The sequence below is a fragment of the Etheostoma cragini genome, chromosome 20 (genome assembly GCF_013103735.1).
Source record: "Etheostoma cragini isolate CJK2018 chromosome 20, CSU_Ecrag_1.0, whole genome shotgun sequence".
NCBI lineage: Eukaryota > Metazoa > Chordata > Actinopteri > Perciformes > Percidae > Etheostoma > Etheostoma cragini.
In genome coordinates this window covers 4,636,956-4,664,813 of record NC_048426.1, presented here as the reverse complement: position 1 = coordinate 4,664,813, position 27,858 = coordinate 4,636,956, and the positions used below count along the sequence as shown (strand labels likewise).

The 27,858-nt window shown below is 43.2% G+C and overlaps 2 protein-coding genes across 2 annotated transcripts in view; both read right to left on the bottom strand.

The window, feature by feature from the left end:
* Positions 1-27,858, bottom strand: part of galcb (galactosylceramidase b) — a 379,778-nt gene that overhangs the window by 231,485 nt on the left and 120,435 nt on the right. The gene's annotated exons all lie outside the window — the stretch shown is intronic.
* sgpp1 (sphingosine-1-phosphate phosphatase 1) lies at positions 94-27,532 on the bottom strand. The gene is made up of 3 exons (XM_034858500.1): positions 26,282-27,532; positions 12,572-12,661; positions 94-1,485 (listed from the first exon to the last, which is right to left on the bottom strand). The coding sequence occupies exons 1-3, from the start codon at positions 27,167-27,169 to the stop codon at positions 934-936; spliced, it is 1,530 nt and encodes a 509-aa protein (XP_034714391.1). The 5' UTR covers positions 27,170-27,532; the 3' UTR covers positions 94-933.

Below are 27,858 nucleotides of genomic sequence, written 5' to 3'. Positions count from 1 at the left end.
CAGTCTGACAAAGTTCAACAACTTTAAGGCCCAGGTGTGTCCACTCCACAGGTGGTGGTGGTGGTGGTGGTGGTGGTGGTGGTGGTGGGGGGGGGGGGGAATTTGCAACCATTCTGACTATCAATGAATCGCCGTATTTCACTCTGAAAAAACCCAAATGCTCCGCGGTTGCACATTCTCTAAACGTGAGGATTTGCTGGTTTTCTCATCATTGTAACTGAACATGTGTCATTATTTTCAGCCATTTCTAAAGATGAATGGATGATAAAAAATAACTTCATGAGTTTTGGTACTTGCTGCCCTACACAACAAATTGTGTCAAGCACTCGCCTACTGATAAGGATGTATTAAGGTTTGGGACTTTTCAGCCGGAAAAAGACTGACAGCGTTTTGGGAGCTCACTGTGGAGTCGTTAAATGTTGCCTTCAAGTGCACAATCTCCTCTGTGGTTCTTTTTCTAAACTCCCAATAATAATGTAAGAGCAGTGTTGAAAATGTAAAAAGTAAGACACAGGTTAATTATCAGTAGCGATCAGTGGCGTTTTCTGTCTTTCAGAGACCACAGGTTTTTTTTAATGAAGGAGGACGAGGACTCGCGGGTTGGCTCTGACCCTGCCGGTCCTGGGACCAGGTGGAGCATCGCATTTCATTCTAAAAAAACCCTAAAAGAACACAACGGAGAGATATTACTTGTCACAGAATTGAGAACAGTCAAGGGCAAATTGACCAGATTTCCCGGTCGCTTTTGGTTCATCCCTCCAATGATGGGTGGGAACTGAAAAACTGAGAACATGTCAGCATCCAGATCCACTTTCAGGCTTTAATTCACCTTAGTCCCAAACCTTGAGGACTGAAAAAAGGAGTTCTGGATGGAGAAAGCTGACGGATAACAGCGTCAGGGGAACATTTCCAAGGACTTGACTGAGCGTCCAGTCATGAGAGCCTAATGCAGCTGAAGAGGAACGGGACCAGGAAGAGCACGTTGAAACCCACCGCCCCGTAGACGATGTAGCGGTAGGGCAGCTCCACCTCCATGTGCTGCCGGGCCTTCCTCACGTCGGCGCTGGGCACCCCGAACACCCGGCACACCAGCGGGATGGTGACGGCCTTCATCAGCGCCCGCGTGGCCATCAGCACCAGCACGCCCAGGACCAGCCGCAGCACGGCCGCACCCACCAGGCCGGCGCTGAGGCCGGGCAGGGCGAAGGGCAGCTGATCCGGGGTGGGGTCGGGCATCAGACCCAGGTAGTGGTTGACGTGGGAGGCCAGGGCCACGCCGGCGCCCGTGCCCAGGATCTGGGCCGTGTCGCCTCGGGAGGTGCTCCAGGTGTCCAGGGTGAAGGAGAAGAGGCCCAGGCCCAGGTGGAGGCAGACGATGATGAGCGGGGCGTAGCGGCAGGTCAGGTTGAAGCCGTCCATCAGGTCCAACAGCGGCAGGAAGACAACCAGGATCAGGACGCTGTACAGGACGCCGGCTATGACGTCCTGGAGGGAAAAACACAACAGAGACACGGAAGGTTACGGTATAGAATGAGTTTGAGTGTTCAATGAGGATGTAACAATTACCGGTAAACGGTAGAAATGTTGACGGTAACAGTTACCGTTTTCATTTAAAATATCCTTAGTGTCACGGTAGATCACAGCGGCGTGGAAACCCTGTGTTAAATCCTTCCCAGCCTCAACGGAGGCACCTGAAGTAACCGCGCAGGCGCACTGCGCTCAGAAAGGGGACGGGGACAGAACGTAGCAGCTCAGACAGGAGAAGGGGACAGAAATTAGCAGCTGAGACTGGGACAAAATGGTCGTGCTATCACCATTAAAGAAACTGGTGTTGTGGAGCCACGGGCTAAGCTATTAAAGGTGCATTACACCGTTTGCTCCGGTGTAGATATGTGTGCTGTAATAGTTTGTGTTACTGAGCAATATGTTACATTTATGTTAATAATTACAGAGAAATTGTTGATTGATTTTGATGCTATCATAGTAGCGCCCCTAGCTCTCCCTCCAAAGGCCATTGGACCCAAAACGAGAACACAGTCATTCTTAAAAGTGGCGCTTCCGTCCTAAATATGCTTTTAAATGACTGTTTGACTCGGGGGGACATTTACACAAAGAGATCCTAGGTTTTATTTGGGTATGCTTCCTGCTGGTGGATTAAGACAACTGAAGACAGCAGACGTGGCAGTGGACACTGGACTCAAACACAAAGTCCAAACCCCCGTGGTTTATCATTGATCCTGCTCCAGCGTTACTTAACGTCCTCTGTGTGGATTTAACCTCTCGCACAGCTGGCCAACAACTTCTGCTTAACCACTCCAAACTAGTTCTCATTGCTGACTCAGAACTAAACTGGTGCACGGACAGCGTCTGCATCACGACAATCTGAAATACATGAAACTCAAATCAGAAAACATTCTCATATCACTACATTTGCAATCATTTCATTTAATGTCTACCACAGACACTAGGGGGGGGGGAAATCCCCAGAGGTCTCAAAATGCAACATCATCACCATACTTGTGTCACGGTGCGGTATTATTGCAATTTAAAAAAAAGTTTCTAAACTGTAATTAATGCTAGTTGACCCTGGTGTTGTCTTCACCCCGGGACCCTCTCGTGTCCCTCTGGTCAAACTGACCCGGGACTTATTTGGGGTTTTAAAAACAATTCTGAAATAAAATTTTATTTGATAATCAATTAACTAGGGCTGTAATCTCCCAGTTGACTGGTTGATTTATTGGTCGATACGTTCTGGCTCGACCAAAATTCTGATTGGTTGATTTATTGCCGTGTTACTTCATCAGGTGGAAGCATAGACCGATACGGTTTATGGGTGGAAAGCACTAATTGCTAATGGGGGTGCTTTCAGAGCATCTGGGAGTACACGATCCGTCCTGCGCATGGGCACGATGTTCACGCATGCGCGTAAATACGTAGCTGAAAACCTGGCTGTTTCCCTGCACTATTGGTACCACGCATGCGTCGGAACACTTGACGGCCAAGCGTCACAACGGACAGCTTTTTTTCAAAGAACAATTATATCGCCAGTATGTACACATACGAAAAGACAATACCAGAGGTGCATATATAGAATATATATATAAATAAAATTATGTATTAGCATTTTTTGTAGGCCAGACTTTTTTGTAGTTCACAAGTGCTCAACATGTAATCTACACTTTTTAGTAGTTTTTTTTTTTAATAAAGATATTTAAATTAATACTTCCAAAACTGTGTACTGACATCTGTGTACCAGTCATAGGTGACATTATTATTAAGTGATCAACATGTAATCTTTTTATTTTTTAATTATTGTTTACGCCAGGCTATGAATTACCAAGTGTTTACGTGGTGGCCAATCCAAAAATATAAAGGAGTTGTTACATTAACATTTGATTACATGTGGAATGGGAATTCTTTTTGACTGAGGGAAAGTCAAAGCATTTAAAAAGATAAAAAATAAAACATTTGCAAGACAAATACAGGGCCCAGGGCATTAAGAAGAATATTCCAGCACCACATTAACAAGCCTCCAATCATGTTTCATTTTATTGTTACACGTTACATTAACATGTTACATTACCATGTTACAATAACACGTTACATTAACATGCACTCGTTTGAAATCAGCCAAAGTCCGCATTTTTACGCGGGGGGCAATTTAATTTGCAAATTTGCAAATTTAATTTATGCAAAAAAATGCAGATTTCCATGCAAAATAATGCGGGGCTTGCATGATTAAGTAAGTTGAAAAATGTTGTGTTTACTTTACCCTAGGCAGCCATGTCCCCTGTTGCCATGGTAATGTTATGAAGTGACGCAATTGCACAACAAGAAAAACACATTCCTTTTTTCATTAGACCGCAGTTGTTCCAAGTGCCCGCAATTTCATCGCATAAATATCCCAGATATTCTATTGAATTTTTAAAGAAAATGTGCCGCATAATCAAGGATTTTTGCAACAAATCTTGCGCATGTGCAGGACGGATCGTGCAGTGTCGTGAAGCCTCGTAAGACACAATTAGCATCTGCGCATGCGTGAACATCTTGCGCATGCGCAGAACGGATCGTGTACCGACAGCATCCCTGTTGCAGAGGTAACAGTCTGTCTTCAGAACACCCCCCTTGTTTTCTCTTTTTTTGGATTAGCCCGACCCACTGGGGATGTTAAGCCTCTATCATCCAAATGCAAAAATACTATCACGGAAGGAATTGTCGAGCTTGACCACAGATATGTTTAAATATGCACTATATATTAAAGTGGACCCGCCTTTTGTGTTTAGGAGTAAAAGCTTTAAATTAATAGTCTATTCGTGTCTGAGCCGCGAAGCCGAGCTCCGATCTTCAGCCCTCCATACGAGGACATGCACAGAGCGCTGATGCGGCGCATCAAGCCGACAGACGAGTGCAAAATAATTAGGTCAAAAAAGATTTAATATACTGCAAATAGCCTACGAGCTCAAGTACTGCGGGACAGTACAGTTAATTAGTCTTGCATTTTTTGCAGTCAGACTCAGTCGATTTTTAGTTGAAATTTGCCCGACTACTATTAACAAATATTGTCTTTATCTCAATTTCAAACATTTGAGATAACATTGGTTTAGGGAATGCATCAGTCTCTACCAGAACACAATTATAAATGGAAGTTAAAATTCATGTTAAGAATCCAATATGGAAAAAACCTAAGTGTCATATCCAGAGTAGTGTTTTGAATTGAGTCAGGAATACATGTTTATAACAGGAAATAAGGTAAGGCCGGTGATTTCAGGTAGGGATTTATTTTTTTTACTATTTTACTTCTTGTAAAAATGTGAAATGGGTCAATTTGACCCGAATACCATACAAGGGTCATGTAGTACATTTTTATGCCTAAATTTATATATTTTAAATAATTTTTCTTAAATTCTATCCTATTTATTATTTCATGTATATTATATCCTATTATTTCTTTATATACATGTTTGTTCTGTATGTGTGTTTGATATTTTGTGGCTGTAACACTGCAATTTCCCATTTTTGGGATCATTCAAATCTTTCTCTCTCCCACTCTTTCTCTATCTCTCTTTCTCTATCTCTCTGTCTCTCTCTCTCTCGGACGGCTACAACATTTGCAGTTAGCTAAACATTGGCAAAAATTGACAGCCTATAGTTTTAGACACTTCCACAACACTGTTGGTTTATGTTTAACAGTTAGAAGTGTCTTACTTTGCACCTACAGAGGAAGGCTCTGAATCCGATCACACACAAAGGTTCGCAGATCTTAGATTATGGGAATAAAACACCCTGTTTATCAGATCAGTATGGGACAGGTCGGTGCGTCCCTTCTGTGTCTTCGTGGTCTACATGCCTGTCCCAAAGAATATCATGTAAAAGACAGACCTGGGTAATGTATTTTCTGGCCATTTATATGATTATCTAGATTTTTGCAGTGTGCATGTGTGCTGCAAAGACTGTCTCTAGGGACATTCATTATGTGTGGGTGGACAGTGTAAATGTCCACCTACTAGTCCCTCATCAGGCTGATTTCGGTGTGTTCAGTATACTCTGCTGACAGCAGAAGAGTGTCTACATACACCGTGTCTACTTCCCCTGGATGAGAAATCAATGAGCGGTACTGTAAATGCACACCCCGACGCACCCACCGGCCAGGCCTGGCTTTAGCCCACTGGAAGGTCTGGTTTCAGGGTAAATATCTCTTCAGCTGCCTGAAGACATGGTGTGGTACACAGAAGCCCTGATCTCACAGTGGGCCATTAGTGAGTGGGCCACATGCAGACTGACTGACAGGACAAGGACACATTTTACCGCCCAAGCATTTAAAGGTGACTCAGCACCTAGCTAGCAGGTTTAAAAGAGACTCGGCAGATAACCAGCAGGTTTAAAGGGGACTCAGCAGATAACTACCAGGTTTAAAGGTGACTCAGCAGGTAACCAGCAGGTTTAAGGGGACTCAGCAGATAAACAGCAGGTTTAATGGTGACTCAGCACAGATAACCAGCAGGAAACCCCTTACAGGTCTTACTCTTACAAACTTCCATCAGCCCTCTCTCTTTTAAAAGACACACACACTTTTCCTGGGGGTTTTGAGATATGAAAGAGGCTGAAGTAAAGGTTGCTAGCTAGTGTACAACTGACATCTGTAAGTTGGTGCTCTGAATCATTGGGTGAATAAAATCAGAATACACAATCCAGTCGAGGCTTGCATCATGTGGACGTGTCAACAGTTTTGTTGTCATTACTCACAATTCCTCATGGGGGCGGCAAGAATCTGGAAATTAAGAATTTAAAAAAGCTGAAGGACAGACTCCATAGGGCCCTACATTAAGTCAGTGCTAGAAGCTAACTGGAGATTTGAAAATATGACTATGTCTTCGTTTCCAGCCAAGCTGCCCCATTGTAACTGTAGTTAAAAAAACTAATAAAGAAATACGTTAAAAAATCATTCCCAGTGGCTTAGGCCTGGTGGAGGTCAACTTAGGCCGGGTGGGCCAGCAGGCTTGCGACACACAGGGAGAAAGCCTGCATGCTGCTGCAGTCCTCACCAGACACACCTTTACATCAAGGATAAACACCAGAGACGTGAGTGAAAGTGCTCAGTGAGCAGTCTGGGAAAAGGTTTGCAGATGTCAGAACCGCTTTTTGTTTGCCTCCGAGCTCTTCCTGCAGAACAAAGCGGGAGGAAGTGTTTCCATTGGGCGGGACGACTTCCAGAAGACATGAAGTGCCCGGCAGGCCTGGCAGAGCGCTAATGGCTCCCCGTGTGTCAGAGCTCCACTCCCTGAAACACAACAGTCCCTGACAGCGGCCCGTCTGGAGAGCCTCACAACAGACACCAGGCTGTGTTATCAGCTGGAAATGAGCTCTGTGCGTGTTGACTACAGACTGGAGCCATCCCATAATACATCAGTCCTGAGGTCTTAACCCAACTGTTGTGTTTCTGACATCATTGTTTGAACAAATCCAGTTCATGTTGTACGTACAGAAACTGACTAAACTTATCTTTATATAATGGGGCTCATGTTGCAGCTTACAGCATGACTCACTTAATCTGTTGCAACATAATATTTCCTGTGTACACCCCCCCCCCCAAAAGCATGATGGGAAACGTAGTTTGATATATACAAAGTAAGACAACGGTGTCTAAATCCATTACAGTATGAATGTTTTTGACATTACTATGTTTTAGAATGTCCTATTCATTAACACGGATGGTTATATTCATGTTACACTTACACAAATATTGAAATTTGACCTTTGACATACAGTTCACAGTTAAAGCCCAGCTGCTACAACTGATGTATACACTTTAAAGTCTATGTATGTGGAAAAATATGGTTTCTTCAAGCTTACTTCAGAGTTTAAGGGATTGTTGGATTTTACAGAACGACTGACATTGTGAGTTAATGCTGGAAAGGTAATTTGAAATCCCAAGCCTGGGCTGCTATGGTTACGGACATTATTGACATGCTCATTAGACTGCTGGGTTTTAGATCACATTCAGGCTTTGGGAGACATGCAGGAACAGGAGGAAGACGGCTGAGTGAGAGGAAGAAGACATGTAGAGGACAAACTGGGACATGAAGAAATAGTAACGTATGAAAAATGCAGCAAAAACGTTGAAGAAAGCATCAAAAAGACTTCTAAAAGACTTCTCTACTGATTCTAATAATATTATAATCTTATGATTATAGTCCTTCAGCATGTTTGGTCTTTAAGCTTTTTGATTGTTCTAAATTTTTCAACATTTCAACACTGGTAGTTACAGCCCGATTAACCGGCTTCAGACCTTCTTTGGGTAATTCAACTGTACGCTAGAATAGCAATATCCCCCAAAGTTACAGTATTAGAACTTATTGTTTTTTGCACTCTTTTGTATAGTATCTAATTTTGTTGTCTTATTTTATTTTAATTTATTGAGCTTGTATGCGCTGTCTATTTTAGTCGCTGTGCTTTTCTTTGCCCTTAACTCTTTTTACTCAAGAAGCCTGCACAGAATCCCTGTGCCTGGACTGTTTGGTGGATGCAGAAATGGCAAATAAAAATCGGGAACCTTGAAAAAGTACTTTTTTAGTAAACTTCAATATTCCCCACATTGATAGCTGTGTTTTAATTCGGATTGAACATAATGCTTTAAATCACATTCAGTCTCCTTTTCAACTGCTACATGGACAACATTTGTCCTCAGTTTACTTTAAACTGAAAGGGCCGGACAGCAAGAAGGACAAAAGAGCCTGAGGAGATCGTTTGGTCACTTACTCAAGGCACATGCTTTAACATCCTTATCCAGGTAAGACAAGCAGATACAGGTTGTGTGATTATAACAAGTATGACTATAGTTTTGATAGTGATCGTGTGTAGGCTGCTTCAGGATTTTTTCTACTTTTGTAGATCAAACTGCGTGTGAGAACCCTATATGACACATGCAATAATACAGTCAAAGATGTTTGACTTTTTGGATGAAATAAACGCCTGTCAATAAACTAGACATGTCTGGCCCTTGATGTGATTCTCTTTTTCCAGTGGGGCCCTTAGTCAAATTGAGTCCGACACCCCTGCCTTAAATGAACAAGGTCTGACTCAGAAGGGTAGATCTTGTTTATCTGAGCCAGAGTCCTGGTGCGTATGTAACGCGACGGGAGCCGGCAGATGTGCATGTGGTTGCTGAGGTCTGGGCCGACTGCGAGCAGCCACAAAAACCCCTGTAAGAGAGTCTCTGATGTGGAGTGACCTTCTAAAGTTTGTCTGGGAGGACAGCCAGCGCACTGGAACTGGTGCCGCAGCGCCATCCACCAATCCTGTGACCACGGGGACTGTTGCCCGGGCGAACAGACAGCCTTGCCGACCCCAACAGTTTTTCAGGACTGACATAATGTCCCAGTGAGTTAAATTACCCCAAAAGTAGGTTAAAGCTATGGTACGTAGTTTCTGTCTCCCCCATGAGAAATTCTACTTAATGATACCAAAACTGTCGGCGCGTCCACATGACACAAGCCTTCTGTGACCGCGCCCTCCCCTGACCCCTCCTTCTCTTCCTTTTGACCAAACTTTCCCAAAAAACATGGCTGGCTCCATAAAACGCTCTTCACAAGTGAAATAAAGGATCAGATCTTTACTTTCATTGAATTTGGGGTGTTTTTGTTGTTTATTTTTTAAAGGCATTATCCTGACTAAACTGTGACATATTATAATATACAAAATTGTTGATAATTTCTGCTCTATTCTAACACAAAAAATAGATACTTTCATATACATGAGGGTTATTGACCATACATTCCAATAAGTGTAAAACTGTGAATACACTGATGGTAATGGGAAATAAAGAGCCACAAACGGTGAAGAAAGCGGAGTACAAAAGCTTGCATTTTGACGTGGGAGGACAACACAAGGGTTAACCAGAGCCAGGACCACCTAGGGATCAAAGTCCGGATCCGACAGTAAGCTGGTTTTGCTCCTCACCGGTAATCTTTATTGTTTATTTGTGTTCTTTGGACTCTTTGCCACTTTTTTTGCAACTGCTGTACAACAATTTCCCTCGGGATAAATAAGGTTGAATCTATCTTATGCCATTTTTATATCACATGTAAAATCATATAGTCCCTTAGTACTATTTCTGGAACTTTTTATTGATCAAAATAACTCTGCATACAAGTTGTCAAATACCAGTTTGACAAGATCATTGTAACTCCAGGTCCGATTACATCTCAGTGTAATCTCAGCGGTTGAAAGCTCTGTAAAAAGCTGATAAGTGGACCTTGAGGATTATGTCAAAATGCTCACAGTTACAAGGCAATGAAGGAACTTTCTCACACAAATATACATGGCCCACTTTACTTTGAGGGCAGAGAGAGAATTGGTTGGTGGTTCTCCTTTAATTCACAACCACTAGTTTTTCAATGTACTTGTTTCATCAAAGCAGGTTTCTAGTTTAATAAAAGAAATCTATCCCTAGATGTTACGCTGTGGTCATGTTTTGTAGATGCCGGCCTGGGTTCAAATCTCACTTGAGCCAACATGCATGTCGGCTGAAAAAGACAAGGGATTTTTCGACGTGGGCTCTTTAATATGCACTGCAGCAAGCACACTCAAATGTTCTACAGACAGGGCGTACCGCATGACAACCCATTCACAGTGTCTCACAAACCATGGGTGGGTGGCCACCCAGACTTGGAGAAATCACACCCTTTCAGTGGTGTTGGATAATGCTTTTCATGACTCTACCTGTGCTGCACAGCAGTGATGTCATCCAGCCAAATCCCTGCTGCCAGAAAGAAGTGGGAACCGCTACTGGTTACGGTCTTTACCACTAGAAGAAATGCCCTGAGCAGAGATAGATGCGGGCCTGAGCATGTTGAGGACATGATACATATTCCTGTAGCCGTGTGGTAAAAAGGCAGTACAAGTAGAAGCTGGAGAGGCTTGGATCAAAGCCCATACAAAAGACAAGGGGGGGGGGGGGGGGGGGGAGACGACTTTTTTGGCTAAAGGAAGGCCAAGGAAACTTTATCAGGATGCGTAGTATCCCGATCCATGAAATAACAGGCCTTTAATAATAAACATCTGCCTGCCTCTATGGAAATTTAACATAGGGGGGTGTATAGTTATGCCCCTGTATTTTGAGGAAGAACATTTATTTATTATCATTAATCATTATTATTATTATTCATTCACAAAGAAAACTGGTGTCCTTAAAGGTTGGATTTTCCTATATTTTGTGGAATTAAGGCATTAAGATCAATTTCTTAATAGTGTGTGTGTGTGTGTGTGTGTATATACTGTATATATATATATATATATATATGTAGATAGAACAGAGGGACCGCAGGGTTAGCCAAGGTAAACTACTACAGCGGGGGGGCAGAGGGACGCTAACAGTTCCCAGCCTTATTAGATCACAGACACAGCTGTGGCTGCCCTCCATCTGCCGTCTTTACTGGCGCTGAGTTTTTTTAATTCCAGTGGATGCACACAACTTGCCCCCCGGAGATGTTGTAGCTTTGGGAGGGGCAGATGTGTGGGGGCGGATGTGTGCGTGTGCATGTGCGCATGTCATTCAGCACACAAGACAAGGTTGGTGTGGTGGTGGGGCTTGCACAGTGAACACGCATAAGATTCTCCTCAAAATTGGCCAGAATTCTCCTTTAAGCAAAACATTAATCATAATCCAGCGGCCCAACAACCATTTACAGATTCACTGAGTGTCCTTGCTACTTATTTTCCCCACAGTTTTAAATGTAAACGTTTTTAGACCTTACTTTTAGATTTCATCTCAACATTGTGGCTGGTGTTCTGTGCCATTTACATAAATAAACTTGAGAAAGGACACTAAGTGGGTGCTGGTGAGATCATCTTGACACAGGTCAACTATCACATGTACAATGACTGTGCACATTTACTATCAGTTCGACCTATTTCATCAACCTGTTGACTGATCAGTAAAGATCTATAAAAATGAGAAAGTGATCAGAGGCCACAGAAAAAGAAACAGTTGCGTGTCAATCACTCTAGTAACGTTTCCCTATCTTTTTTTTGTGAAACTGTCAAACTAGCCTGGAAAATGACCACATCATTTTCCCACGCAGTTGTTTCCCTTCCAGACGCGTGTTGTGAATAGGTGTGGCTGCTCTGTGTGTTGTACTTCTACAGTTTCACAGGTGATTGAGTTGCAGACATTAGAGCCAGCTCTGATCTGGGATACTGATTCCCACATGACCGCTATCGTGTTCAGACAGACACAATGACCACAAACTGGCACTGAAGGTGACAAGGTTGACACCATATGTGCCTGTGTGTGTGTGTGTGTGTGTGTGTGTGTGTGTGTGTGTGTGTGTGTGTGTGTGTGTGTGTGTGCAGGGTTTTCCCTGCTATTATTAGGTTAAGGTGCAGCACCCTAGTTATTTTGTGCACCACCTAGGCCACATTTATGTAACTAAAAAGACTTCTCAGATCTAGTGTTTTGTCTTTAACCCGTCGTCGAGACCCCATCACCCCTGTCCTCCACAACGAAGCTATGTAATCAAAACTGTAAAGAATCTGTGAGTGTCTAGAAAAGCATTATAAAATTTAAGTATTAATAATATTATTACTGTATCATTATTGAAGCTTTTGGAGTGTTCTAGCCTCTCCAACATTTGAGACACACATATGGTAATAACGGTCCAAATTGATGTGAAAAAGATACACAAAAGTACCACAAAGAGACACCAAATGACCACAGAGACCCCAAACAACCCTAAAGAAAACCAAAAATTACAAAAATTGACCGCACTCTCCCCCCTCCCTGTCTGTCCTCTGTGTATTTTTTTTCTCTCTTAGGTCCTGGGATGCGTTCCTATGGGAAAGTGTACTGTTTGTTAATTGTTTAAATATAAATAAAATAAAAATATTTGATCAAAAAAAATAGACCGCTTCAAAAAGAGACAAAATGTATAGGGAAATTTATTTTTTATAAATTGAAAAACATCCCATTTTCTTAATAGAAGTACACCTAAACCCCATACCAAATACCCAGTCTTCCACAAAGCTAGGGAAGACACGCGTGTTTGTGCACGTGTGCGTGTGCATGTGTGTTTACCAGGACTGAGTGCATCCCCATGTAGATCCGGCTGACACAGACCAGCAGACACCAGCAGGGAGCCAGGCAGAAGCCCAGTGAGAACGGGTACTGTGGAGGAGAAATGAGACATGTTAACACAACACACACACCTTGGAGATTAAACTAATGAGGCAGTTTGCAGCACTACAGACAAAATGGCAATGGCTTATGATGAATATCCTTTTCTGATTAAATAATAAACCCATAAAATGTCCTGCTGCTCCGATGCTCTGACGCTGTACGTCCTGATAACCGCTTAGAACCGTTCATTGTGTAGGCACACCGCTTGCGTTTGGAAAAGTTAAGTCTCGCTACTCCGCACAGCATTGTGGGATGGGAGGAAAACGTGCTCCGGTTTATTGGCATTGCTTTAAACCAATCCCAGTTGTCTGGGGTGGCGCTAAGTACGGTGGCTGACAGGGGCAAACACCCTGCAACTTAAGAAAACACACACAAATATTCAAAACACACACAAATTAAGAAAACAACTTCATTAATTTGACAACACATGCACAGCATGTGTATTTGCAGTGTGTTGTGTGTATTTGCAGTGTGTTGTGTGTATTTGGTTGTGTTTTGTCTATAACATACACCATGTTCAAGCATAGGGATGCTTATAAGTGTATGTGGTACCAGTGCACCCTAGGGCGAAGGTCAACGATTGATTTTATAATCGTTTCATCTGATCTGAGGCCGTATGTTTTGGACACTCGGGTGAAGAGGGGGCGGAGCAGTCAACTGATCCCCATCTGGTGGTGAGTTGGTCAGGGGGTTGGGGGAGGACTCTGGACAGACCTGGTAAGCCCAAACGGGTAGTGCGGGTAAATTGGAACGTCTGGAGGAGGCCCCTGTCCATTGCTGAAGCTGCGGTGGAGAGCTGTGGCCTTGAGGGCCGTAATCAACCAAAGAAAATCTTGGTCGACTGAAGTCGTGAATTTTTTTGACTAAAAATCGACTGTGGGGGTTGCGGAGGGGCGGGAGAAAAAATGCAACATTAATTAACTTTACTGTCCCGCAGTACTTGTCCTTGTAGGCTGTTTGCAGTACATTAAATCATTTTTGACCTAATTATTTTGCACTGAAATGGCACTCATCTGTCAGCTCTGACAGCGCTGTGATGCAGTCATGGATGGGGGGTCTGGGGAACGCTACCGTAGTTGCAGGTGGGTGTGCCGGTAGTTATAAAACAATTATTAGACTATGAAATATGCCAATTCTGATATGTTCATATAGCCTACTCAAAACAAACAGGGCAACCTAACGCAGACAAGTTAGCTTACCGTTTTAAGGTGATATGCCATGTTTGTAGTCGAGCTGCGATATGCAAACTGTTACTTGCAAACTTTGCATTTGACTTTTTCCCGTTATCTATTTTGTAAAATGCTGCCACACTGGCGATGTCTTCAACATGGTAGAGGAGGACTGACTGCAAATTAAACACAATTACATAAATATTCATCAAACCACTAAAACAAGGCTTTCTAGTTCTTCTCCAATCTGTCCCCAGTGGGTCGGGCTGATCCAACATAAGAGAAAACAAGGGGGGTGTTCTGAAGACAGACTGTTACCTGTGAAACAGGGATGCTCTGAAAACACCCCCATTAGCAATTAGTGCTTTCCACCTATAGTCTATGCTTCCACCTGATGAAATTAACACGGCCAAAAATCGTCCAATCAGAATTTGGGTCGAGCCAGAACGCATCGCCCAATAAATCGACCAGTGGACTGGGAGATTACAGCCCCAGTGTGACGAGCACAAACGTGACAGTTTTACGGGTTTGCGCCCACTTGTCGCATTGCCTGTCAAACTGCCCGCGCCCCCCTACCTGCCCGCTTCCTTCTCAAGTTCATCTTATCAGTTCTACTGGTCAGGAGGTGACAAAGTTCACACTGCAACTTTGACTGAATTTTTCCATCATGTGACTCAGATTCCATGTGCTTCCTAATCCGTGTAAGAGTTACAGATCCTCAGTTTGGATGTGGGTCACATGACTGCAGGGTTTTCACTGCCGCTATCAGCACCCGAGCCGTTTTGGGCAGCACCTGAGCGAAATGAATGTGACTTGAATGAATGACTTTTCTAAGAATCTTCTTGTCCCCGGTGGACTTCTTTAGCAGGTTGTGTCTTTAATCTTTTGAGAGTTTTATGTATTATTTGCTCTAGCTTTTCCAACGTTTTAGAAACAGATATAGTATAAACGGTCCAATCGACATGAAAAAGAGACTCAAAACTACCCCAAAGGGATACTAAATGACCACAGAGCCAACCCCCCCACCCCACCCCCCACGCCCTATACACGCACCAGTCATTCACCACTGAGAGCTGAAACAAAGCTACGTTTGGCATTTAAGCTTCAAAAAAAAAACTTGAACGTTAATAGTTGCCTGTCTGACTGTTGACTTTAATAAAAGTTGGATCTAAGCAGCAGCATGCCGGTCTGCGGTGGGAACGCAGCCAGAAAGAGGGAAAAGAGAAAATGAATGACGGTTGAGCCGGGAGAGAGAGGCGACAGATGAAAGCTGCTGAGGTTTGCACACTTGTTAAAGGCCTTTTGTTCACTTCATTGTTGTTGAGACAGCTCAGATTTCCCCTCACAGACGAGAATTATATGACAAGCCGTCCCACACCCCCAGCCTTCGGGGGAATGAGAGCTGCTGGTGGCGCTGGGTGCTAATTAAACAGGGATAAGAACTACTACTGACAGCTGGGAGCTGCCAAAGAGGACGAGACGTTATCACATTTAGCCGATATCTATGTTCCATTTGGGGGAAAAGTTGAATTGCGATTTTCCTGCCAGATGTTATGATTACGATGCGATAAGCGTTTTCTTTTCAGTTACATAATGCACCTTCTACGATCATGTTAAAGTAATAAAACATTTAAAAAAATTAAAAAGTCCAATGAAAATAGATTTGTAAACAATCGGTGACATTATTCCAGCATTTATCTGATGAAAAAACTGAAAATAGAACAAAAGGAGGAATAAAAACTGTTAAACCAAATGTTACACCAGATATTGAACATGATTAGATATTGAATCTTTTTTTAATTATCTAAATGCATTCTTTCAATCTCGATTTTTGACTTGAAAACTATCACTCCTTCAGCACTACTTCACCTTACAGTGTAACTAGAGGAAAAACATATTTGCAAATGTAATAATGCAATATTTATCAAAGCGTGAGAACTAAATATTCAAAGCCAAACGGTATGTTCAGTGGCTGTACATCATCATTTGTTTTGTGTTTGAATGAAAATAAAAATATTGAAAGCCAGATAGTGAAAAGTTAAACCTACATTGTGTCAAATGGATTTTAATATGAATATTAGTATGAACATATTTTGAATGATTCAGAACAAGAAAGTTGAAACAATAAATGCTAATACTGAATTATCCAGCCTGGGGCCTCGTCCTAACATGTTGTCTACTTTTTAACACAGTACAGATAAATATTTCAAATATAAAAATGTGAGACATATGCTTTCTGATCAGCTTTTTTGACCCCCGATGGTACTCAATTTTTAAATATAGAATTTCTGGCAATGCCCAATCTGATTTTTGTATTTGCTCAGATAATAGAGCTGCACACCAAAAGCAACTAAGTAACCTAAGTAACTACAATATGTCTTAAGCTGAATAGATTTCCTTTAGAGCAGCAGGACCAAGGTGACTTTCTTTGCAAGTTTTTAACACCAATCATGATTCCTAAAGGATATATTGGGTTTTTCAAATAACTTATGATCTTTACAGTTGAGGTGAGCAAAACACCAAAGACGATAATCTTTCAGCTGCACTACAGGAATTATATTAACAGTAGTACATAAATCACTTTAAACCTCTCCATTTGCATTTTATGAACCCTACTGTCCTTGCATGCTGTCCTTGTAGCCTGTACTAAAAAGAGAGCCATAACGCTGATGTTTATTGGCCATTTTACAGCCTTCATTAGCGCGATGGGTAAAAAGATAGAAAGCTGTTGTACTGCCAGCTGCAGCTGCTTAGCGCCAGCCTCTGACTGTAACTGGACAAACGGATTGTTTCCCCCCGAGATAACCTTTGTTCCAAAGAATGCCGGCGTCTTTGTTGAAGTACACAAACTAAGCTGAGATTTACCTGCATTTATCCAAAGGCATGTGGAAAAGTACATACAATCTGGGAAATAATTAAGCCACCCTGTCTGCCCAGGTTTTCCACCCAACATTTGCTAGAGTGCTAGTAAAGTTTACTACATTTTTCTTTTGTGCAATTGTTTAATTTCTTCCACGCAGGCTCACAGCTCCAGTAACGAGTCAAACTTTTCCACACTGTGGAACAATAAAGGTTATCTTATCTTATCTAGAATAAGGTCAGTGCAGACCAGGGAGAGGTTTTGGTTCAGAAACGGGGGTCTTGCTGCATGTGGACTAGCGGTGAAGGTGACCATGTGCATAGCAGAGCATGTCCCAGGGCCGCGTTGGCATGCCCGCTGGGGCACGGTACCTGTGAACATGGTGGTGCTATAGTGGCCGTCTTCTGGATGTGGGTTTTCTTTGTGTGGCTTGTGGTTCTCTGCACACTGCATGTTGGCCGTTGGCCTCGGTGAAGGGTTTGCACTGATCTCCCTCATGTGACACAGAATGCTCAGACATAAATATACACACCCAAACCACACAGCTCCCAGGGTGTGCTGTGTTTTACTTGCCAAGATGTAATCATGTTCAAGGCTATGCACACACCAAAGTGTGAATATCAGTCTTATGTTGGATGTAATATCGCCGAAAAATCCTGAGCCCACACCTAATTGCTTGTAATCACTTTGACCATATGCTTAATTTGCTCATAAGCAAATGAAACATTTGCAGCTCAGAATGTTAAATACAGCAACAAACATTGGTTTCCTTCTTTTGAATGCAGCAGCAGATAGTTTAGGTTGACATTCATCTGCAATTTGAGTGGAAACACAATGTGAAACTCAGTGTTACACTTAGGGAATGCTAAACTTCTAAACTTATTTATGCTCACAGGAAAAGCTGTACTGTTCCCACCTAGACGTTCCAGCTCAGGGGAGGAAGTCTCACACAAATCCTGTTTACCATAATGTGTTCTGTTCTGGCTCAACTGGGCAATGTAATGAGAACTTTTATGACACTTTGTGCTAAAACTACCAATCGATGCCTTATCATTCTGGTCTGACTTTTCAGTCCAGCAACTCCTAAAATCAGTTTCCAGCTGGACTTAAGATCGGTCCTGAGTGACCCGGTCGACACAGCTGGGTGTACTAAGAGTTTCACCTGGCAGCAGAATGGTTCTCACTTCACTACTCTATATGCAAATAAACACGGACAGCATGACCCTTAGCTCACACATAGGCTGGTGTGTGTGTGTGTGTGTGTGTGTGTGTTGCTCAACATAAACCATACAGTAGAAACATGCAATGATTAATGTAACTTACATTTTTTAACCTGAAAATAAAGATGTCTACCGGCGGTCACTGGGGCCTTTGCAGGAGAGAAAGACGTTTTTAAAAGTACTTTTTAGCTTCTTACTGAAACTCTTACTGCTGAAGAGCCAACATTTCCTGATTTTTGCTGATCATACCAAAAGCTTTTAATTAACAAAATAACGGGGGGCCTTTTATTGTGAAGAATTTATAGGAAATGGCACGCCGTTTTACAGCCACCCCTTTGACCACCTCCGTCGGCTTCTAAAAAGCAACAGCAGACGTTGCGATGTAAGAACAGTAATGTCCGTCCTACATATTGGTGAATGTGGTCTGAGTGATCGGGTCCCACACCTGTACTTAGAGCTCTCCACTCATGATCGGATCAATCCAGCTCTACATCTCATCCTCCCCTCTTACCTGCCTCTTCAGTCCTTTTTCTCCTTCTTCCTCCACCACCTCCACCTTTCTCTATTAATCCCCTCTTCTCTCATTCCCCTTTGTCTCATTTTATCTCCTCTCATTTGCATCTTTTCTCTTCTTCCTCCTTCTCTTCTGCATTCCCTCTCCTCCTTACCGCTCCTTAAACTGCTCTTTTCTGTTCTGTCCATTGTCACCTCCTTTGTTGCACTCTTACCAGTATCTTCCATAGAGACATCTGGCTGTAGTTAATGTCTGAGGTGGAGGAGGGTGGTGGGATGGGACCGTCTCACTGTGGCCCATCTGAATTCCTGCTTTGCCTAGGCAGGGAAACAGCAGGAAAGATGGGGGGGAGATGTAAAGGATAAACCCTGCCATCTACTCTCAATAATCCTGGTTCCAGTTCGTTATTCTGTAATCTAGATAACCTAAAAGACTTGCAAAGAAAACTACGACAATTGCGTGGTACACATGCACCAGAAAGACGAAAAAAGCCCCCATCACCTCATCCTAACATGTTAATTGAATAATTCAATTTGCAAGACAAGGGGGTGATTGAGACATACGCTACTACATGTGTATGTTTCATGAATGAGGCCAACGTCTTACAAGTCATAAGAAAGTCTGAGTCAAGTTCCAAGTCAAGTCCAGGTGCTAAACTTGGTTTTGAGTCCTAAACAAGTCTGCTGGTTTGCCAGACCAAACACACCTGTCCATCCTGGTCAAGGTTTTCCAGTCACTACCTTCTAACTTTGAGTTAGGCTTTAAACATTTAGCCTACATCTTGGAAAAAAGGAATAAACCAATTACCCAACATCAAACGGCCGAACCACAGCAGGCCACAGACAAACCACAGATCTTAATGAAGCATGTGTGGCAGGAAAGGAGCAATGATGACGAAGAGAGAAGGATTGTCCGTCACACACACCAACCAAAGTCAAAGTCAAAGTCAAAGTACTTTTATTAGTCTCCCTAAGGAGAAATTTGCATTGGACACTGAGCAACCAATGAGCATTTTGTTCAGAATTTCCACCTGTGAGCTCAGAAAGAAAACTAGCACTGTCTCTTCCATCTGACACGGCCAGAGAACTCCTCACAACACGTCTAATTCTCAGAGAGGATAACACTTCCCTCCTTCTCCCATAAGTCCAATCAACATACCCCCCTGTGTACCCCCATCAGGGAGATTTCCAAGAGAAGCATCGCTGAAAACAACAACATGCAGAGCATCACTGTTGCCCAAACACTGAAACCTTAGAGACACCTTTTCAGATTTGAGCTTTCTGAGGACCTTATCTGGATCTCTCTGGACTGCACGTGCTGCTTGCAGCTGGAGAGGCTGTAGGTTTTCAGTGTAACTATGCTGATGTACATGAACTACACCATTATTACTAACAAAGTCCATTCCACCATTTTTACGTTCCTCACGCCCAACATGAAACGCAGACTTCAGCGTAGGGATCACTTCTGTTGAGAAGGTTTCTGAGCCTGCCCAAAGCAAGTTGTTAACATGACATAACATGTGAGTCCTCCAGTCACTTTACTTTGTTCATCCAACCAATAAAGTACTGCTGGATCTACCAGAGACATTTACCACCTGTACTCAGCATTTCTTCTTTCACCTTGTTGTACCAGTACAGTGATGCATCTGCAAGGCCATAGCCATCTCTGTCCGGAGGGGGCCGGACAGAGATTTCTCTGGACAACCGCATGCCCTGTAAGGAAGCAGACTTGATGTCCATAGATTGGACTTGCCACTTGTTTTGACATATTACTGCTAATAATAACCTGAGAGATTCAGAAGCACAGGTTGGGCAATCTTTCTGCTGCTCCTCCAAACCCCTGGCTACGAGTCGTGCGTTTGGCACTATACATTAGGAGTTTCCCTGAGACTGCAGACCCATCTGGTAGAGACACACTTCTGACCTGCATCATTAACTTCCTCAAATACATTGTTTTTGTACCAAACTCATTATTTCCTCCTGCATCAAATGAAATGTCTTTTGCTAGAGTACATCAGTTACCATTTCAGATTCAAGGTTAAGCACTCTGACTAGAACCCCCCCCCATGTCTTACAAATACAACAGCTCCATCCTGACCAATAACTAGCCCTGGTCCCTTCCACTCAGGACAGTCTGCTCTTTTATATTATACCTTGTTTCCTGTCACACACATGTCACCTGTGGGCCTGAGTTGCTTTTTATTGCCCTTCTCACCCGCTCAGAAGACTCTGTGAATGTTTTCCTAGAAGCATGTCAAGCTGAAATGTGTTCTCTACTCTAGCACTCATGGTGGTACCTTCTAGAGAGGCGGAAGGTTAAGGTTAGGATTCCATCCAAACACTACGTTTTCAGTCATGTTCTTTGTTGAGTTCTCCACCATTGTCACTGTACAGCCTCAGGGGGCGCCATGGACACTTATCCAAGTGTGAATGAAGGAGCTGACGACTTCTTTGTTTTTACAATGTTTCCCACGCTGAAACGTGTGAAGTGGTCGATGATGTGAAGATACCATAAACCTGGTTCTGACTCATGCAGGTCCGTGTCCCCTGTTTCGTTATATTTCAAAGCTAAGGGCAAGCCCACAGCAGGCTTTGGCTTTGTCTTTTTGTACTTCAGGGATACATCACAGTCATTAACTATATGTTGCAAGACAGTAAAGCATTCTTTGTCCTTGTTTCCTGAGTCTCTGTAGGCTGTCTGCAGACGCGTGACCAAACTGTTTATGGAGCTTCTGAAAGACTTTGTGTTTCTGATCTGGGGACATATTTTCTGTTAGGACTCTCTCTTCAGTTGAACCTTTTCCAGTTTCTCTGTCTCTGATGTCAACACATTAATGTCCAGAGCTAGTAAATTCAAGAGGCATGGGTTGTTTGAACATCACTGCACTGTCCTTTTCCATGTCCAAAATGGTCCCTAGCATTTTTAGGGGACGTTTTACTTCACTTTTAATCAAACTTCTGTGGACCTTTATAACTAGCTCTTCTAATAAACACCACGTTTACTTAGTTCAAACTTTTATTGAATACGCAGCTAGCTAAGACACACATGTCCATCTTCCACACGCTAACACACCCCACCACACGCATGCGCTAACCTGCACATACTGGGAAAAACCTTCCGCCGTAGTGAACAGTGTAGAGGGGAAACAACATGTTAACAGTTCCCAGCTCTGGCTCCGAGTACCGATGGTAAATGAAACGCACTACGCTGCTGGAGACAACGCAGACGCAAGGTGTAGTATTTCTAGTGTTCATGCAGGTATCTGCATGTTGAATAAAGACTGTTTCAAATGCAAAGGCAAAGTGAAACAATGACATGTTAGACCAAAATAAGTGTCAGAGCATCAGGCTCAAAAAGCGAGACAGTCTTATCAGGGGTTCCATACAGGCGAGTCAGCAGTTGGTATATTAAGACCTTCAACAGAGATTGTTTTGTTCAAAGTGTGTGGCCATGGACATGGACATGGACAAAGGCTGTGACAAATTTGAAATCTTTTCTGAAATGTCATGCGTGTTTTCAAACTCAAGTTGACAAGTTGACAGGTAGAGAAAGGCCGGTGACGAGAAATGAGAGAGCTACAGGCACTAAAGCAGTCTTATCTTGTTGGAGACCCCCACTCGGAGGTCAGTGCCCGGCTCTCTTATCTCCTGCTCTGGCAGACAGACGGGGAGGCAGAGAGTCCTAAATCAATCTCCCCCCCGCTCTTATCCAGACAACACAATCCAGGGGTCCCACACAGCTGTCTTGGGTTTTGTGTCTCTTTTTGGTCATTTTTGTTTTCATTGGGGTTGTTTTGAGTCTCTGTGGTCATTTTGCGTCTCTTTATAGTCAGTTTGTGTCTCTTTTTTCACATCTTTTCAAACATTATTATGTGTGTCTAAACCGTTGGAAAAGCTAGAGCAGATAATAAATAACACCTAATATGCTTAAAGACCAAACATGCTGAAGAAGTCCCTGTACAATCACTAGATCTGAAAAAGTCTTTTAGTTCCATTAATTTCGCTCATGTGCTGCACCTAACCTACTGACGTGGAAAGCCTAGAACATGACAGGGCATTATGGGAGTAGTACTTAACAAGAAGTGGTAATCAGTGCAGTCTCTACAGGTAACTGTTGCAGAGGAGTCATCAAAGCCGTTAGCCATAGAGCCGTTGCTCCAACATTGTAAATCATTTTCATAATTTCACCTAAACATGGTTAGAATTAGTATTTTGTACGCTGTAGCGACACAATGACGTGTTTAAGCCAGACCCACCCCCCAAGGTGACGTGTTCAGTTCGTTAATTTTGTCCAACAAGCTGTCAAAACGTACAGATTTTGAACTTTTTGTTGATAAAATTTAAAATTTAAAAAAATTTAAACAACATACTCATATCTTAGAGGCTGAAACCAGCAAAGGTTTGGCATTTGGCAAGAGAAGTGGCTCAAAAGACAATAGTTATAAGGGATGCAAAATGATATCGGACCATTGGTATCAGCTGATAAAGTGGTCATCATCGGCAGATATGAATATTTCTGCCAATGAGCCTTCCTGATAGGGTGGCTTGTTTACTATGTGCACGGGACGGCCCTAAAAGTAGCATGAGCGCCAGCAACGTAAACTAGTGTGGCAGTATAGCGAGATCTGTAAAACGGATAACAAACTTGCTATTTGCAGTACTCGTGAAGCACAAGATGTGAGGAGGCGTGAAACAACAACGTCCGACCCTACGAATAAGAGCCGTCATCCTGAGCAGCCCCAAGGACATCAAGTGTGAGTCCTGTTGAGCCTCACTGACCAGTGGACAAAAAGCTGTCCTACACTCACAGGAATGCGCTGGTTCTCACACAGCAGCTGCCACCCCATCTGAATTTGAAAGAATATGAATTTTCTCCCTAACAATAAATTGACCCATTGTTTCAAAGCTCTGCCATGAAGTGTAAGGAGCACAATGAGAGGCAGCACACTGGCGAGTGTTCCTTGTCTCTCAGTTCTATGAGAATATGTAAATGTAAATGTAAATGTGCTGTATTTATATAGCGCTTTTCCAGTCTTAACAACTGCTCAAAGCGCTTTTACATCTACAGGGAACATTCACCATTCACACACATTCATACACTGTGGCCGGGGCTGCCGTACAAAGTGCCACCTGCTCATCAGATAAATATTCACACACATTCACACTCCGATGCGCAGCACCGGGGGCAACTAGGGGTTCAGTGCCTTGCCCAAGGACACTTCGACAATGACTGCAGGGGCGGGGATTGAACCACAAACCTTCCGATTGGCAGGCAACCACTCTGCCACTGAGCCACAGCCGCCCCTGTGGCTCAGTGGCAGAGTGGACTTCCTGCAGTTTGGTGATCACGTCCCTCACAGAGTGGATGCACAGTGAGACAATGGAAGTGGACTACACAGACTTTGGGTTGGCTTTAACAGACTGGACACAATTGAGTGTTGTTCTTGCTGAGTGAATAGGAGGAGACGCACAAATCAACAACAGAGAATGCCTGTTAAAACAAATCCGGTGTGCTTGTGATTCCAATGATTTGGACACTTTCACCAGTTTTTCTCAACTCGGCCAAAGTTGAGGAAGTGGTGAAAGTTTGGATTTGTTAGCATGCTAATCGTAACTTATTGAGCCGTTAACATGAAAAAGTATTGACTGTTTCCCTCTAAATGCCCCCATGTTAACATCCAGCAAGGTTTTTTTTAACATTACTATGCGTTTCCCCAGCCTGCCTATAAAATTGTCACTGTATTTTTTGTTGATCTGGCCTCTACATTTGTTATCCATCTTTTATTTTGAGTATTAAGCATTAAACCGTAGCACCACAGGACTGTCGGTTGGCTTCAGAACGGCGGACCTTTAGTCTTGTTGTAATCACAATGAGCTTGTTTTCCCAGCAGTACGGGCATTAAAAAGCAGCTCAACAGCTGCGGCTGTATCCACTGGGTCAACCGCACATGAATTGGTAAAGATGCAGCCTCCGGGGGCAGTGATCCTGTATCAAGCGTTGCCACACGGCCCGACAGTGTCCGGCGCTGTGAGATGCTTCTGGGTATGCAGAGACAAATGCTGGATAATGTGGCCTAGGAAACTGCAGCATTTAAATGGGTTGTAGTTTGTTTGGATTCAGTTATTAAAGCAGAATTCAACTCTGTGTAGCTCTATTGCTGTTTCGGACACACATATGGCAGTGGGAATGCCTAAAGTGAGGAAAAAACTTTGGCAACAAAGTATATATTTTGAACCATAAAAGTCACTTAAAAGGAGAATTACGGTCAATTCCAACACGTAGTTCTGTTGGTTGTAAATGGGAAGTGCTTACAGTAGAGAGAAAATCTAAACCAATCAGTGCTGCCTACACCGTGTTATCCTCCCGCTAGAGTTAGCACCCAACAAGCTTAATCAGGGCAAGTTATAAATATGTTTTCAGCCTCTAAACATGCTTGACATGTCATTACCAGTGCCCAGCCATGTGCAGTGATTCCTTCCTGTGAACACAGAGAATCTGACTGCAGTACATGTGACAGAAAGGCAGAAAAGTTGTGTTAATTCAGCCAGTGCACAGACCTGTGGTTATTTCCTGTTTTCCTGTGACGTCCACACTAGTCAAAACCTGCCTCTCTGTCTAATCTACAACAGTCAGAGTCACTGTGTTCACTCATAAGGAATCACTTTGCGTGGGGGGGGCACTTTTAATGACATTTTGAACATGATTAGAGGCTAAAAACAAGTTTAAACCTTGCCCTGTTTGAGCCTGTCGGGTGCTAACTCTAGCTAACTCTAATTGAGCGGAATTCTCCTTTAAGTGACCTTTTTTTGTTCAAAATACATTGTTTTCTTAGACTTTGTTGCCAGTTTTCATCACTTCGGGCAAAACAGCACTAGAGTTACATAGAGCAAGGCTACAGAGACGCAGGTTTTTAGATACAGACATGGCAACAACAAAGACATCCGATATAGGTTGTGATTCATATTTATTACCTCCAACTGTATGTTGTCCCTTAGAAGGTAACTACTGGTTTATTCAACCTGGACCCTATGTTCCTATGTTGTTGTGTCTAAGTGACTGATGTCTTTGACATTGGTCCTAAGACCAACCCGCACCCCCTGAAGAAGGTCATCTGTGCCGCTACGCGCGGGTTGCTTCTCCCTATGTCTTTTCCAAACATTTACCTGTTACATAATCCATCATATATATATAAGAATACAGATGCCTATCCATACGTTGTTGGAGGATAAGTAAATGACACCAAGATATGGTCCTAGAAAAACTAAATATTATATGTGATAACAGGACATGACCCGTGTTATTTTGTTTGTGGTTAAGTCTAGATTGATTGATATCATGATATGAGACTAGATACTGTCTTAGATTTTGGATATTCTAATATGGCATAAGTGTTTTCCTTTCCTTTCCCTGGTTTTAAAGGCTGCATTACAGTAAAGCAATGTCATTTTAAACTTACCGGACTCTTATAACTGTTCTACTACTGGCCTTTACCCACTTAATCATTATATCCACATTCCTGATGTGGAATCTGTAAAAGTGGAAATGTGCCTATATATGTATACATATTGTGTTTTTCCTCACAATAAAGTAGACTCACCCTGCTGCTCTATGACGCTCATGCATTTACTGGGGTGATCACCACTGGGTTGATCATCAGGTGATGCTAGTGTTTCTGAATATGCAATATGTTTCGATATGTATGTGAAACATCACAAGAGGAACTTTCTCAGTTTCTTTGGTTGAAATCATGAGGAATTAGTTTTAACTTCCCTTTCTCTGCTACTGCATTTCAAATTCCACTTCTGTTATGGAACACTTGGACACCATGTGATGTGGTTACTGTACCTCCCAGCGGCCGTAGGTCATGAAGAACAGGGAGAAGGGGATGGCGGTGCCCGACATGGCGTGTGTGGACGGCATGCTGTACTCGGAGTTGTAGAACATCTCCACTTTGACCACAGGTGGAGAAGCGGGCCGGGACCACCGGATCACATCCTTGGTGCACTGCCCCAGGTACATGACCCAGACCCACACCATGATCAGCCTCCTGCCCACAAAGGCGTCCACGTTCCACACGACGAAGGGGAAGAAGGTGATGTAAAAGAGCTCGTTTCCCAGCTCGGTTCCGAAGGTGAACATGTAGTATAAGAACCGGTTCTCGATGAGGAACTCCTGCCCGGCGTCGCCCGTTAGAGAGTTTTTGCGTAAGGGTTTTACTGGGCTGCTCTTCCCCGCTTCCCTCTCCTCTGTTTCGGTTGCCTCTGAAAAGTCCGGCGGGACCCAGCTGTGACCACCCTGGTCTTCGGCGGTGGCCCCGGCGAGGCTACGGCCGTTCCTGCCCACACCAACCGTTTCTCCCTTGGCGGTCGAAGCGGACACAAGCGCCCCGTTCTGGGGGGCATTTTCACTCTCCTCTCCTCTGTTTTTCGGGACATTTGGATCGGTGATCCTCTTTCGAACAGCCAATGCTGCCGTTTGTACTTTCTCCCCTTCCCCTGCTCCGATAACGGCAAAGTGTTCATTCTCATTTTCTGCGATGATGTGATGATGACAAGCCCCGTTGTTGTGCGAGTAAGTCCGGTCTGCTTCCTTACTGCTGCTGGTAACGTTACTACCATCACAGACGGTTCTCGAAAATGAACCGCGTACTCCACAAAAGCGCTGAAAGCGGGCGACAAGGTGGGGGTCTTGCAGATAGCGGTACAGTTCTACAAAACGGTTGCTTTTCTCCATGTTTATCCGGTTAACTCACCCCCCACACGGCTGAAAAAAAGAGCAAGGACTCCGCTACTTTCCCCCAGTGGCCGATAAACGCTAGCTGCTCTTGGCTAACGTTAGCTAGTTAACCCGTGCATCCTGCCAGAACTCCGAATCATTCTTAAACAAAAACAAGTTATAACGGCGTGTGGTATTGTTTAAAAAAGAAGAAAGAAAACAAATTATGTTTCCGGTAAGACAATAACAGACAAACCGAACGGATCGGTTCCTGTTCTACAGCGTCCAGATGCGTTCAGTTACCCGCTATCTGACGAGTATCCTGCATCTGACAGATCCACTGAGCACGCTGGAGAGCGAGCCTGTCCTGGTGCCTTCTCGTGCTGTCGGAAATTTAGATATTCTTTACACACTTAAAACCAAACGGACAGATTCTGGTCTTTAAATTCAAATTCTGACATTTTTTCGTTTAACAAATTATATCAAACTCTAAAATGATAAGTAAATATATTATCAAAGAATAAGTAAAAAAGATCCAAGCCTGACAGAACTAAAGTGAATATATACACATACAAGGCTGTATGCTGCCTTTCGAGATGATATATTCAAGGTGTACATATTAATGTTAGGTTTATTTTAAGGTTTATTATGACAGGCTATTAAAAACATTTCATTATTAAAGCTGCGTTTGGAAGCTTTGTTTAAAA